The sequence below is a fragment of the Daktulosphaira vitifoliae genome, unplaced genomic scaffold, assembly GCF_025091365.1.
Source record: "Daktulosphaira vitifoliae isolate Bord-2020 unplaced genomic scaffold, ASM2509136v1 Scaffold_1, whole genome shotgun sequence".
NCBI lineage: Eukaryota > Metazoa > Arthropoda > Insecta > Hemiptera > Phylloxeridae > Daktulosphaira > Daktulosphaira vitifoliae.
In genome coordinates, this window is record NW_026099572.1 from 13,072,370 (window position 1) to 13,087,984 (window position 15,615).

Here is a 15,615-nt window from a genome sequence, read left to right on the forward strand (position 1 = left end):
AGTTCGATGTACTTTAAAAGCGTGTTTTTTAATTTTTTAAAACTATATTTATTTTAAATTTGACCCGTTAACAGCCCACAAGGGGGTATTCAAAACGACAAATTTTCACAAAAAACTTTTTCAACTTAATTTTTGAAAGTGTTCCGGAAATACTGAAACTCTTATACATTTTAAATTAAATCTAATAAAATATACTTTATTATGGAAAAAAAAAAATTCGGATTTTATTTTGTTTTCATTATTAAAACGAACATCAAAGTTAATAAAACAAATACGATTTTTGTAAAAAATTATTTTTTATAATTTTATATTTTATAATGCTATAATTTTTTGAAAACTGTATGGATTATTATAATTTTCTATAGTAAGTACTATTTATATATTTCTTTTATGCGACATACTTTTTTATTAAAGCGGACCATTTCTCTATATAAAGGGTGGGTTCAAATTTTATAAATGCGTATAGAAAGTAGAACTTTTTGAAGGATTAATAATCCCATATTAATTGTTATTGATGCATGATTTAAATTTCAATTGTCTTGTATTCTGAATTGGATAACTTTGTTTAATTAAAATACATTAAAATTATATAGCTAAATAATATATTTATATAAACAATATATACTATGATTTTGACACTTGTATACGCTAAGAGATATTAAAACACAATTAAGTTATCGAAATTTTAGGTTCTTAATTGTTTGAATACAAGTGGTAACTTGAACAACAGTGGTTCCGTATTACGTTTGGGTAGTAATTCACTCGATATTAACTGCATAAAAATATATCAATCACTCTTTACTTGATTTATCTGCAATGGCAATCTCATCTTAAAAAAAGAAATATTGAAATACATTTTAGAATAGATTAGATAAATATTTTTTATTACTGTTAATAAATAAATCATTTACTTAGCCATTTTTTTTATACATTTTTTTAACTTCTATCGTAATAAAATAAATTTTAATGAATAATATTTATTTCCTTCATAATTATTAATTTTTTTCAAATAGCCTTAGCTTAATAAATTGTATTTTTAGCTACGATCGAAACTGATGAGGTATTAATTTTATTATGATGTGTTTTTTTTTATGTCTGTTGCCACTTTTTCTCAGCTCTCACCGAACTGATGTTTTTCAACGATATGACAAAAGATCACAAATCGTATATAGTTGAAGACTGCCCACAGGGAGGTATTTAAAATAGCAACTTTTGAAAATGTTCCTTCAGTTTTTCATTAGTCAGAATTTGTTCCAGTGTTTAAAAATTAAAAAAATCTCCTTTTTTGGAAAAAAAAAACTATTATTTTCGTTGAAATACCTAATAAGCTTTAATAGTAATGGTATAACAACATAAATAAATAAATTTATTTCATAAAATATAATATTTTCGTAAAACCCTACAACAATTTCAAACTTTTTTAAATGACTCATTCGTTTTTATACATTTTATTTATTAAAATAATCGTAATAAATATTTAATTATTCATACTAACTGTTAAAAATTAATTCCATTAGTTCTCTACCTGGATCATTAAGATTGGGCTGCGGTTGATATTCAGATGCTATAAGTCGTTATTACAAATATATCATAAATGCAATTTATAATAAATGTTGACAAAAAAATAGCCATAAACAGTTAACTTACAGCTAACAGAGACGATTGGAAAAAGATCTTTTGAATGATAAACACAATTAAAAACATCACAAGAATCAGCTGTACAAAAAAACAAAATGTAATGTATCAATAAAATGTAAATTTAATTAATAAAATATCACCATGTCTATTATAAAGTAATTTTCAACATGCTCGATCCCAAAGTAATGTTACAGTTCTCTCATAACCAAAATGTAGTTCTACGACACAGTACCATGATTTTATCAGCCGCACATCACATTATCGAAAGATATGTAAGTGTATATATATTAGTAATATATATTATATATATTAGTGTGACATATTAGTAAGGCTTGACTCTACGACGCCTTGGGTCGCAAGTTCTAATCCTGTACCATGCTTTTTTTCACACGATTTCCTGCATATTTTCTATGAATATTAGTCAATCCCAAGCGCCCATGTCATAGTAAATATGTTACATACACTGCCATTTATAGTCATAGAGAGTGATCAAAATCTAGTATAACACTTATTATTTCAGAAACTATTGAAAGTTTTTATAATAACGTAAAATATTAGATTTAAAAAATTCTTTAACGGAAACCTTTATTTCTAACTTGGTAATATGATAGAAAAAATCACAAACAATTGTTGCTTTTTTTATCCGATAACACCATTTAAGAACATTTATTATGATGTTCTTTGCCCTTTATTATACTGGTTGTGTTTTCATTTACTCAAACCGTTAAGCATATTAATTAGCGTAGAGATACTTATGTGATAGTTCTACTCATTTGTTGTCAGGAGTTTACGCTGAACTAACAAAAGGTATTTGTTTTTCAGTGACCATTACATGTATAGTTTTGTTATGATCACTTTCGTTATATTCATTTAATTACATAATCAATAAATCAACTTAATCTTAACAACTACCTACTTATCCCAAATTGTCATCATCAACAACCAACTCCGTCTCACTTTGATATACCTACTAAGTAACTGTGCTAGTATTCAGACGTATTATATGTTCCACATTTAAAAAAAAAAAATTACCACATATTATTTTGCAGTTTTTTCAACCAAATACTTTTTCTCCTTACAAAAATTTAAAAATTTCAATATTTTTTGAAAAATTAGTGTTCTAGCAAATTTTGATTTCTGTATATTTTTTGCGATTAAGTTTCCGACGTGTCTTTTATAATATTTGTATACTAAAAAGATGTTTTGATGATAAATGATAAATCTTATATTCGCATGGCTCTTAATTAAAGATGATAGTTGTCTTCGTTTATATTATTAAAAAGACTACTAAACTGATTAAAAATAAACTCTATGATAAAAAGGGTTAAATAAATATTTTTATTCATTCTACCTAAGTATAGATACCTAAATCATCAAAAAACAAGTCATTCCAATGGCATTACTTGAAACTATAATAATCGTGTATATATATATACAACATAAAAATTATAAATAAAAACATCCATAAAGTATCTACAATCTATTTCGGTGTATATTTTGATATTAAATCCTATTAATATGAGTAGTAAAACTTTGAACATAATAGAACATTCCTAGATTCAGGTTAAGACTGTATTGAATTTCATAGGTCAATTTAAGGCACTACTCTTCACCAAGTCTTATTTAAAGTTCAATGGGGCAAACTAATGAAGGATCAAATAAAGTCATACAATGCCTAAAGTACACCAAAAAAATCAAAATATAAGTTCATAATTGTTTTATAATAAATAAATTGGAAAAAAACTTTAAAATACCTTCTAAAACTTCGGTAGTATATTCTTTTCTACATATTGCACATTTGTATTTATTATTTACAAACAATCTATTAATACAAATACAGCAGAATGAATGACCACAACACCCAATTTTTTTCTCTTCTTTATATTGCATGCAAATACAGCAATCCGCTAAAATGATAGTGTCCATTGTTATATATGGCTTTCATATTTTCAATGATAAATGAGCACTTGTATTTCTTCATTAATTTTTATTAGGCTTTGTAAAATCTATTAATCCTCCGTTTTACACTGAACATTGAAACCCAGTACAGTCAGAATGGGATCACCAATATAGAGATTTTTTAATTATGCCAAATAAAGATTAAACTCACTTTTTTAAAATTTAGTCTTTTTAACTTATAGTATGTAACATGATCTTTAATTTGACATATGTTTAAGAACGCAGTATTTCCGTAACATTTTCAAAAGTAATTAAAAAAGATAACTCTTTATGCAAAATTTGCTTTTTTTAACCCTCCTCCTGGGTAGATAAAGGGTTAGATTTTCAAAATACATTATACTCAATAAAAGGAATACCTAGGATATTTGTAAAAAAAAATTTGGATTCATTAATTTTTCAAAAAGTTATTATAGCTTTAAGTAAAAATATGAAAAAAATGTCGAAATTTACAGATTTTATTTTTGGGGAATTTCCTTCATTTACTGGGAGCAAGGATAAAATTTTACAATTTTTGATAATAATAAAAGAATGCAAAAATTTTTAAAAAAAAGTTAAGTAAAATGACAATTGAATAAAAAGTTTTAAAATTTGTCAGTTAGATGTGGTTCTGCCTGTATATTAATATAACATACATTTTTAATGAGTACTATTTAGAAAAATAATAACCAGCCAATTCAATTTATTTTGAATATTCTGTTAATAGTTGGTATTAGTATTCCAAAAAAAATAATACATATTGTGGATTAATTTTGTATACTTCATAATTACTAATATGATCAAGAAAATCGACAAATTTTAATACTTTATATATTATTTAGATCAATCGATAACGTTCTTATGTATTTGGTTCATAGATAACAGGTTCGATTTTGTTTCTCTGGTCTAGTAGGCTTTCCTATCCTCTCACGAAAAAGCAATAGCTTTTAGAGATTACGTTAAATATAAATAAAATCATTCTATTTATCTTTATCTTATTTTTAAATCTATTCAGGAGAGCAATAAAAATTAGGTAATTCAAAATAAATTTTAAATAAGGAATTTTTTGTTAGTATTATATTTATAATATATTAATTTATCTATAAAGAAAAAAATAGTTTAATATTTATTCTTCACTTACGTCGGTCATCAACAATTACTGTAAAATTTTACAAAATGTTATATATTACCCAATATTATGAATTACAAAAAAGTCTATATGACTATTTAAAAATAATTATAATAGTGATTAATTACTTAAAAGAGTTTCATTTTTTTTTTCATCTTCATCAAATATTTCACATTTGACTCCTGCTGTAAACATCCAAATTGATTTTTAAAATGATTATAAACAACAGAATATAAAAATTATGGATGAGCCGACATGAGTTATTTTTTGATACCTGATAAACCCATTAACAATCCGATTGTAAAAGCTATACTTATATAAAAACCTAAAATAGTGGCGAAGGTATTTTGATTAAAATCTTACAATGATTGACATTATTATTATAAGCCGCTTCAATACTAAAAATAAAAAAATAAAAATTGGTAGCGGGAGCTAACGTCCCTTTCTTAATCTATGGATGAGATATTAAATATTGAACTGTTTAAAGTATTTCGTGTTTTTATTTATTTTTTTAATAATAATAATCAAATTTATTACTAAAGAGGGGCGTGGCGTGGTGCGGTGGTCACACTAGTTGTTGACAAAACTCTAGTGTTAACCGCGCCTACCGCTGTAGGTGAACGGATGGGTGACCATGTGTACGCTTCTACGGTGGCGAAAAAGCACCATGATCCCAGTGCAGAAGGTAACGGAAACAACTGCACTTAATTTCCATAGGATATACCATTGATAAAACGACAAGTCCAAGACCTTTAGTATAAAAAAAAAAAAAATACTAAAGAATAAAACTGATTAATACCTTTCGATTTGTTTGCGGTTTTGATTTCGATTTTTAGACTCAGTTCCAAATAATTATTAATTTCGGTTCAAGTTTTAAAGTATGTTTTGTATTTTGATTTTAGAACTTGGTTTAACCTGTCATCTGTATCGCTATATACTTTTACATGATTGATATCGTGTTAGCGTTACGCTAACATTATTATTTTTTCGGTTCTGTGAAATATTTATTGAACTTGGAATAGTGAAACAAAAACAAAAATAATTGTCTAGTTATATCCTACAATAATTATACTGTTAAATAGCAAATTTCACTCAAATTTTCGATATAAAAACTAAAAAACAAATTTTTTTGTAGAAAAAAAAAGACATAATATAAAAATTACTTTTTTATAACAAAATCTGTTAAAATAATAACAATTTTAAAAATTATAACTCATCGTTCGAATTTCCTAGTTTTCTTTCACGGTGTTGCATGTCGGACAATTAGGAGTAGTATGTTCTCTACATATATAGACACCACATAATGAATAACTAACCTATAAAATATAATATAAAATTAATATAATGTATAATATACGAATTTTCACATTACCGAATAACAATAATATTTTGTCTAAATAATTATCTTTATAATAGTACCTTTGTAAAGCGATTTTTTCTTATTGGACAAAAATTACATTTGATTCGTTGATCACTTGTCGAAACATCTGGATTCGGACTTTCATTATTTTTTTGTGAAGTACATCCAGTCATTTTTATTATTTGTTGCCGAAGAAGGAATGATAAACATGGCTGTTCAAAACATTTTACCATGTAAGGTTTAGTGAGCTCTTGTCTCAAAGTTGTTAAATATTCTCGATGAGTTATCTTTTTACCTGTATTTTCGTGACATATAATTTAACTGTTTATCCCAGCAATATTCATTAATGGAAAAAAAAAAGTTAGGGGCCATCGACAACTAATTCTTGCCACCGAGTACTCACCTTTCATTTTGTCTACTACATCTACTCCACCTTTAGTATCATTATAGTACGTTATGACTTCTGGTTTTTTTTTATCACCGGATTCCGGGTCAATCATACCTTGATCATGCATATTTGATATCATAATAACATTTTTATTTTTGTTTGGAATATAAGATGTAAGTAAAAGGTCTTTTTCATATACAAACAAAGTCGAATTTACCTCTCTTTTTTTAGTTTCTATAATAACCGGAGCAATTTCCCTTTTGTTTTTTCTCAAAGTGCCCAGTAAGATTATGATTTTTTAGTAACTCATTAGCCAATGGAATTGAATTGTACCAATTGTCCATAGTAATATTTCGCCAGTTTTTGATATCGGCGCTATTATATATAAGAGAAAAACCACCAGTTGCCCACAAATCGTGTAGGTTCAAATAATTGCTACGCAAATACTCAGCCAAGTACGATAATCCTAAAAGGGAATCTATTTCTTCTTTCATAGTATAAGGCACATCCTTATTATTTTGATAATTTGCACGGATTTTCGTTAAATATTTATTAGTACACTCAACTATATCTATAACCATAGTATCAGGAAAAAATAACTTCCAGCAATCCAAGACTGATTTGGCATCTCAAGCGATTCGTTTCACTCCGGGCAAATGCAAAACAATATTATGACCACAAGTACAGATGTTAGAAGGGGGATTATTTTTATACCATTTAGTTATTTTATTTTTCCCTTAGAAAAACTCTGGTTCAGAAATTATAGTAATATTTTCACCTGAAAGAGAATGTGATCGATGGCGTAAGTTTGATGTAGTTTGATCGGTGTTTTCAACACTATTACTTTCCACATTTTCAATACAAAAGTCAAAATCGACATCGGTATCATCGCAATCAAATAATGTGTAATCATCCTCAACCTCACTTAACCACGCACACACTTTTTCACAATTTTTGTCCATTATTTAAAAGTATAAAAAGAAAACAAAATTAAAAAAATTATGACACGGTTTATACCATGTGAGCGCGATGCTAACATAATCGGTACTGCGTAATTTTACCAGTCATTATATCAACATAAATATGTTTTTGTTGTTAATTTAGTTTATAATTATTTAGATAAGAGGTATATGGAATTTCAAAACAATCTAGTTTTATTTAAAAAAGTTGTTCACAAGTTTAATGTTAGCGAAACGCTAACACCGATACCGATGATGGGTTAAAAACCAAGATTTTGATTACGGTATTAGAAACCAGTTTTTCGGTTTTGTTTCAGTGTCGTTTAGAAAAAACAATATCAACCGATTACAGACAGTTTTCAGAAAACCGGTTTTCGTCCCTGGTTTCGAGTGTATAATAAAACCTAATTATAATAAATTATTTAAATAATATAAATATTACCCTTAGAAAATATCAAATACAAAAATAATATGGTTAGATTTTTCTAAAAATATAAAAAATATATTAAAACTCCAAATAAATTCACTTATATTGTATCAGCACGGTTTTTTTTTTTTAGAATTTCTTAGCAGCTCATTTCAAAGTTATAAACTTTTAAATACAATAAAATAAGACTTTTGTTTATAAGTATTATTTTTTACATTTATTTAGTTTAACATATATATCATTAAATGAGCTCCCTGGAAGTTCTCAAAATTCCGTATTGATTTATTTTACATAACTCTTCCATAAAATAATTATATAAGAAACCAAAAAACATACCATATCTTTTATATTTTCTTATTATAAAAATATTACTATCGCGATATGTTTTAAAATTATACTTGTACTTCAATGTACGTGATAAACAACTTATACATTTTATTGAATATGTTTGCTTTTAAAGATTATACAGCAGAACAAACTGTTACATTAAATATAATATATAAGCAGTATTTATAGAATTTAATATATTTAATAAAATAAATTATTGCTCTACTATTATTAATGTCTCTTAACTTAATATATTTTAAGTAAAAATCAAAACTGCAAAAACGAAATAAACACCAAATATACTTAACTTGGTAACGTCATTAAACAATTAATTAATTAATTAATTAATTTTTTTTTTTATTAGCTTTCAATACAAAAGTGTTATTATAGCTAAACCATTAAAATAAAACTATACAATAGAAACTAAGACTATAATATAGGACTAAGACTATACAAAAAAAAATATTTTTATTAAACACAATTAAACATATCGTTAAATTAATAAATTAAACATACTCAAAATACTAAAAAAGAAAGAACAAAAAAAAATAGATCTAGGATATTAAATTAACATACAGAAAAATATTATATAACGAAGCCATCTGAATGAACGAAGAAAATTATTTGTATGATTATTGGGGAGGATTTTGTATTAAGGATATTAAAACTATTAATGAGTATAAAGACAAAAATTGAACAAGAGTAAACGGTTATGTTGTAAAGCTGGGCAATCAAATAGTAAATGAGAAAAATTACAGGGGACTTCATCATTGTCTTTGGAGCAGAAGGGGGAATGGTTTAGTGACATGTTAAAGGCATGAAAAGGTAGCCGATTATGACCAAATCTAAGATGGGAAAATGAGGTAATATGGAAACGGGGCAGAGGGAGGTTGTAATACTTTAAATTGTGATAATTGAAAAAATTAGTTGGGAGGGATTGTAATTGATGCTTGCTATAAGAAAGAAAAAGATGGTTAAAGTGAATTTTTGGAAAATGAGTAAGTGCATGAAATGGAATGTCATATATAGGTAGGCGATTGATTGAAGTAATTATAGAATTAAGATAGTAGAAATAGAGGTAAGTAGAGGAAGATTTTGGGTACATATCGCCAAAGTGAGCTTAGTGAGTGAAAACAATGAAATATTATATTTCAGACTGGATATCTGTTTTAAAAAGAATTTATGGGCAAACCAGTCATTGTTGATGGTGGAAGAAGGACGATTTATACAGTTTTTGAATTAAACAATTATATTTAAGCTTTTCTTTATAAAAACACAATATTAGGAAATTAACAAATATAAAGTCAAGATTTTTCTTAAAACATAGCTTAGTAATTTTAATTATATTCAATTAAGTAAATAATACTTTTTGAATTTAATTTGAGTGTGAGAACACACAAATTATTTTAAAGAATTTATAGATAAAAATTTTACAAATATAAATACTTTATAAAATGATTGTAAATAGTTATTAAGTTATATAATAATACAAAAATTGAGATATAAAGAGGTGGTATATATTTATTGTGTATATTGATCAAGTTTATGTATGTTTGGGGATTTGGACAATTGGTGAGCAACGAGGTTGTGTCGAGGTTGTAGAGTCCGACATATGGATAATATACAAATCATTTTTATACAATATTAATATAATTTGTTTTTACATTTTAGACTAGGGTCAACACATTGTGTTTATTTATTAAGATAAGAGTAAAAAGAGCTGACAAGTACAATTTAATTGTATTTAATTAATTAAAATGTATAATTTATTAATGTCCTAAAGAGTGATTTTTAAAGGCGACTAATAATTGACTTGTGTGTAATATAATATGATTAAACGACAGTATACGCTTGTTAAATATTCCTCTAAGTTATTTATTTAAAAACAATCATGTTATTTTAAGCATATGAATATAATTTATAAATAAAAGTGTTAATAGTCTGAAAAACCATTATTGTGGACACAAACAGAGTAGTCCACTGATATTTCATATTGTGATAGTAACGAGTGTATTACGACAGTTATTTTATTTTATTTACAATATTATTTGTTCTATAAATATTTTTCTATCAGCCAGTGGCGTATTTTGAATGATTTCTCGGGTGGTGTCCAACTTTTAATGAACCTCACAAACGAAAATTGTAGAAATGTTTACTGACTTAAAAATAACTTACTATTTCTCTAATTACTATTTTAGGAATTGACAAATAATTTGAAATTTGAAATTTTGGTACTGTTGTATCTTAAAAGAAACAACCCTAGTGTCTTAACTTAAGACACTAAGACTACTTAAGACTTAAGTAATAAATGTTTAATAATAACTTNAGTAATAAAAGTTTAATAATAACTCAAATGTATTTATTATAGATATAATTAAACAATGCAAAACATACAAAATAAATATACACTAAAAACACAATAAAACAATACACAAAATGAAAACTTAATGTCATAAACGTACCGCGCGAATAGAGATTACCTAAAGTTTCAAATTTTTGAGTTAATATACATGTATAATACACATGATGATATGATTATAAATACAGGTAGCTAAATGGTTTATATGATATCAATGTCGCAGTCACGGATTGTTTATTATCAATTATGAATATCATAGATATACTTTCTGTATTGTCAGTTAGTGTATTTATAAACTCACAACAATGCGCTTTACTAAAATTGATAATAACAATGCTGTGTACCTGCTAATTTCTTTGAAGTTGTTTTAAACAAGGTAACTCATAACTAAATACTTTATTTATAATAAGTAAACAAATAATAAAATCTCCTTTCAGTATTGATGTTCGTAAATTGCTTGCTTTTGATGATGTTTCAGTGTCATTCTACTTCGAAATTATAAATAACAATTCAATTAGGCACACAAAAAGCTCAAGAAAATCATTGACAGCATAAAAACGTTCAACTCATTTAGCCGCACATAATTGTTTTAATGATTTTTTAGTTATACATTTTTGACTTTCTTCGATTTGACTTTTCAACACATCTTTTCGCTTTGGGTATATGAAAAAATCTCTAACTTTAGATGTTGTTCCTAATCAATTTCGTGTTTCTTGTATAGAAGATGAATAAGAAATAGCAAGGTTTAAAACACGAACAGCACAATGAACAAACGTCGCAAGCGGATAACTTTGGTGAATAAGAGATTGAGCTCCGTTAAATTGACCAGACATAGAAGCACATCCATCGTAACACTGTCCTCTAACGTATTTTGTTTCTAAACCAAATGAATGTAAACTTTGAATAATAATATATAGACCTTTTCCAGTAGTATCTGTTGTAGGTACAAACTGAAGAATTCTTCCTTGGTAATCATATTTTCAACATCTAAATATCGAACACACAAAGTTACTTGTTCGCTTCCACCAATGTCGGCCGTTTCATCAGCAAGTATTTTGAAACATCTTTGGGCATTTATGTTTGTTACGATTTTATTTAAAATAATTTTATTACAGGATTCAATTATTTCATTTTGAAGTGTTTCACTTGTATATTTTATTGTTTCTTCAGCTTCCAAAAATGATTTTAAACGGTCATCTCCTTGGGCTCTGTATCTTAATATTTCTCTAAAATTTCCTTGATTTTCTTGGATAATTTGTCATTTTCTTGATATATATTGAAGTTACAAAGATAGCCGTTATTGTCAAAAAAAAAATAATAATAATAATAACATTAAAAATGTTATTTTCGATTTGTTAAAGTCGTTAAAATTAATTCAAATCTCCTGTTATTTTCTTTTATCAGAATTATTATGTCATTAATTAAATTATTAATTAAATTGTTAAACTATATTATATATTCAACTTAATAAATTTTTATGATGATTATAATCGCATGGGATGATGTTTTTTGTTAATAACTAAATGGAAATAGCAATTTCACATGGGCAAAATTTTTAATAGTTGCAAGAGAATAAATCCAAACGTTGATATTTTATTTCATACAGATTAAATTTTATATGCATAAATATTCTGTTAACCGATATCAAATTTATTCCACTTGAACTTTCATAAAAAAATCTCTATCATTTGTAAACTAATGTAATAAATAAACAAACAAATACAAAAGGTTTTTCTTCAAAATATCTTTAAAATATATATATATATTTTTTTTTTTTGATAATTCTCTGTATTATTCTTAAAATATTGTATTCTTTGACCAATAATACAATTAAAATAAATAAGTATTGTTTATACTAAATTTATTTATAATTGGCTTATACATTTTTTTAATGAATTTTTACAATTAAGTTTCCTTGACAATTAGATGTAAATGTTGATTTTATCGACATTTCAGTTCACTTCGTTTTTTCCCGTGAAAAATAAACTATCGTCTTGTGTAATTATTAAGATTTATTTAATTAGTTATTGATATGGCAAGTGAAAAAAATATTTTTGGTCAAACAAATGAATCAAACTTACATAAGGTCATACGCAGAGTTGAAGAAATATGGAATCGTCGTTTCATGCATTCCAATTGTGTTTTAAATAATACAAATAAAGGACAAATATCAAAAAAGTCAACTAAAGATGGAAGAATTATCTGTAAACACTATTAAGATTAATAATTAAACTAACTATTTCGAATAGAGAAAAAGTTTTTTAATATAAAATATAAGAAAAATTAATAATAAGTTCTCTTATTCATATATAACAATAATTCAGTCGCTTTACTTTAATTTAACTATTTTAATATTAAAAACCTTTTTCGAAATTGATTATTTAATTAATAATTATTAAAATTATATTCAATTTGCAGCAATTATTAATAAAAATATTTATCCTATAAAAAATTCCATTATTCCAAAAAAAAGCACGTATCGAAAAACGAATAAAAATGATAAAATTATTCCAGAAAAATTGGTAACTATAATTATATTAATATATTTATTCGATTTAGCTATGTTATTGGGGTTTGTCTGATTCAAAAATATAAAATAAACTATCAATCCCTTTAATATAAATGCAATAACATAATGTTTAATATTATTCTGCTATTTTTTCTATAAGATTTTTATGGGAAATTCAATTTTTATCGAAGATAATAATATAATATTAAGTATAGTTTATTTGTTTATTTAAATATCTCTTTGGTTGCCTAGAATATGATGCAGCAAAGAGAATTCGGAACACTTTTTCAGAATGAAAATTTAAATTCAACAGAAAAAAAAAATATAGCAATTTCAAAAGACAATCCGCTATTAATATCAGCTGATTTGTTAGAAAAGGTATATATTATTATGCTTTATTTCAATAAAATATTTTAGGGTATAAGGGGGTCGTTCCATGGACGTTTTAAACAATAGTAATTATACGTGTTTAATTTCATATTCCAAAACTTTAAATAAACCTANCATATTCCAAAACCTTAAATAAACCTAAATAATAGTAAACTGTTCAACAAAGTCTTTTATTAATTTTATGAAAAATGTTTAAATATGGTTACACTTGCAGAAGTAATGCAAGATCAGAACACAAAATCTCTTGATCAGTATAATGCATCTTCCTTTAAATCGCCCACATCATGGTATACTTCAGACACAATTAATGAGTACATTAAAATGATAGTAAAACGGTCAGAAGGTGAAGTTTATGCAGTTGTCACTGATTTTATTGTAGCGTATCTTCGAGGAGGCTATCCAGCTGTAAGAAGATGGATAAAAAAAGATATTCACACAATAAAATTACTTTTTGTGCCCATGAATGTATATGGGAGTCATTGGATATTGACAGTGGTTAATATACCTGAAAAGACTGTGACATCATATGATAGTCTTAAGTCGTATAAGGGTCCTTATCCAATGGTATTAAAAAATTTCTTAATTGAATGGGAGATGGACAAAAAAGGAAAAGCTTCTACATGGACATTACAAATAGGCGAGACATCTCGCCAAACCAATGGACATGATTGTGGGCCATTTACTGTTGAGCTGGCAGAAAAAATGTCTCGAGGAGATACAACACCAATAAATGCAAATTTTATGCCTTTTATAAGATTAAGACACAAAAATGAAATTATTGCTGGCGAGCTATTCTATTAATATTTTTATGAATGAAATTTTATTTTTGTATTTTATATCAATTTTCTTAATATTCACTATAAATTGAAATTCTTATTTGTATACCACCAAACATTTTTTTACTTTTTCTATGTTTAAATGTTTGTTTTGTTATTTTATTTTAATCTTATTTTTCTTTGTAACATTTCATTTAAGAAATTCAAATTTAATATAAATTTATCTTAACTGAAATAATTTAATTCTATAATAGGACACCCCCCCCCAAAATACGCCACTGCTATCAGCTGAATATAAAATAAATTAATTTATAAATAAAAAATAAAAAAAACAATTTTTGTGTAATGTATTACACCAGAATTATAATTTAATTTGTTTTCATGTACGGCAACATTAGATAAAAGGATACGAGATGTTTACTAATGATTAAAAGTGTATTTTTATATAATAGATGTTAATAATGTTTATAATTTTGACTAAAAATGATAGAACTACGTATGTTATTAGTGTAGTTATAGATAAAGACATTTTTTAAGAAGTTCTTTAGTCTCACTCCCGAAAATTGTTAATTAAATGTAAAAATAAACCAAAGAATATGTTAGATGTATATCGTCATGTACACGAGGAGATTTTATCCTGAACCTACTCGGAGTTTAAAATTGGACACTAAGGGTAGTTTTTTACAGAATACATAAAATTTTGTTGATTGATTGAAATAGGAATATTTTCATTATATTTAATGAACGTTTAAAGTTACAATCAGATATTCCACAATTAGGAAAAACTAGAATTTATTCTTATTCTATAATAGGACAGAAAATAATTACAAATCATTTTTTATTTTATTCGGTCCACTGTAAGTATTTTAAGATTGTTTAAAGCTTTGAATGACGTTAAAATCCATTTTAATATTGTGTACATAAAAGCGGAGGTAGTAATAGTATATTTCTTTGATAGCCGTAATTTTTTTACTAAGGTTATTCGACAATGTACCATAACTTGGTGTATTACACTACTTATAGATAGCAATGCTGGTGAAATTGGTGGTCAGTTGGGTTACACTATGTTGATAGCATTAGTTGTAGCATGACTGTAGTCGGATATAAGTGCAGTCTAATAAATGAAGTAATATTATAAAAATGTGTTTTAATTATTTAGTATATTATAGATGAAAACATAACATGGTGTCAGATATGATCATTCTAAGTTGAATTATATTGTACAATTAGAAGTAAAAATTAGAAATGAATTTTTTAACGTTGTAGGTCTCGCATGTTTAAGTGCGTTTAAGTTAAACACGGTTGGTGTGTTTTAGTTAAAAGAATAATTTAAAACTGTCTACATTCTTTCATTCTTAAAAATAAAATTTTAAATTCCATAAAATTTAAATTTTGATGGCAACTTGGCAGTAAACTAC

General features: G+C 25.7%; 3 protein-coding genes across 5 annotated transcripts; 2 read left to right on the forward strand and 1 right to left on the reverse strand.

Annotated features, from left to right (window-relative positions):
* Nucleotides 1–348: 348 nt before the first annotated feature.
* On the reverse strand, nt 349–8,262 carry LOC126894736 (E3 ubiquitin-protein ligase rnf8-A-like). Of its 3 annotated transcripts, XM_050665958.1 has the most exons (9): nt 8,173–8,262; nt 7,852–7,894; nt 4,977–5,027; nt 4,831–4,887; nt 4,715–4,732; nt 3,393–3,545; nt 1,648–1,716; nt 1,496–1,564; nt 349–829 (listed from the first exon to the last, which is right to left on the reverse strand). In XM_050665958.1, exons 1-9 carry the CDS (start codon nt 8,173–8,175, stop codon nt 792–794), a joined length of 501 nt encoding a protein of 166 aa, XP_050521915.1. In that variant the 5' UTR covers nt 8,176–8,262; the 3' UTR covers nt 349–791. The 3 variants fall into 3 exon arrangements, with proteins under 3 accessions (XP_050521915.1, XP_050521917.1, XP_050521916.1); XM_050665960.1 differs by lacking the exon at nt 4,977–5,027 and having other exon boundaries at nt 4,831–4,884; XM_050665959.1 differs by lacking the exon at nt 4,977–5,027.
* A 3,738-nt stretch (nt 8,263–12,000) lies between these two features.
* Nucleotides 12,001–14,310, forward strand: LOC126895080 (uncharacterized). Its single transcript, XM_050666562.1, has 4 exons — nt 12,001–12,726; nt 12,941–13,044; nt 13,284–13,409; nt 13,636–14,310. Exons 1-4 carry the CDS (start codon nt 12,555–12,557, stop codon nt 13,639–13,641), a joined length of 408 nt encoding a protein of 135 aa, XP_050522519.1. The 5' UTR covers nt 12,001–12,554; the 3' UTR covers nt 13,642–14,310.
* Nucleotides 13,641–15,288, forward strand: LOC126899919 (sentrin-specific protease 1-like). The gene is made up of 2 exons (XM_050675228.1): nt 13,641–14,153; nt 15,175–15,288. The coding sequence occupies exons 1-2, from the start codon at nt 13,641–13,643 to the stop codon at nt 15,286–15,288; spliced, it is 627 nt and encodes a 208-aa protein (XP_050531185.1).
* Nucleotides 15,289–15,615: the final 327 nt, after the last annotated feature.

Bases quoted from the DNA above. Each gene is read 5' to 3' on its own strand.
- LOC126894736 (XM_050665958.1), bottom strand. The intron at 1,565-1,647 runs GTAAGTTAACTG...AACGACTTATAG, and splicing joins TCCAATCGTCTCTGTTAGCT to CATCTGAATATCAACCGCAG. The intron at 830-1,495 runs GTTAGTATGAAT...TCTTTTTTTAAG, and splicing joins AATGGAATTAATTTTTAACA to ATGAGATTGCCATTGCAGAT.
- LOC126895080 (XM_050666562.1), top strand. From the start codon at position 12,555: ATGGCAAGTGAAAAAAATATTTTTGGTCAAACAAATGAATCAAACTTA. The intron at 12,727-12,940 runs GTAAACACTATT...TTCAATTTGCAG, and splicing joins TAAAGATGGAAGAATTATCT to CAATTATTAATAAAAATATT. The intron at 13,045-13,283 runs GTAACTATAATT...TTGGTTGCCTAG, and splicing joins AAATTATTCCAGAAAAATTG to AATATGATGCAGCAAAGAGA.
- LOC126899919 (XM_050675228.1), top strand. From the start codon at position 13,641: ATGCAAGATCAGAACACAAAATCTCTTGATCAGTATAATGCATCTTCC. The intron at 14,154-15,174 runs GCAAATTTTATG...TTTTTTACTAAG, and splicing joins GAGATACAACACCAATAAAT to GTTATTCGACAATGTACCAT.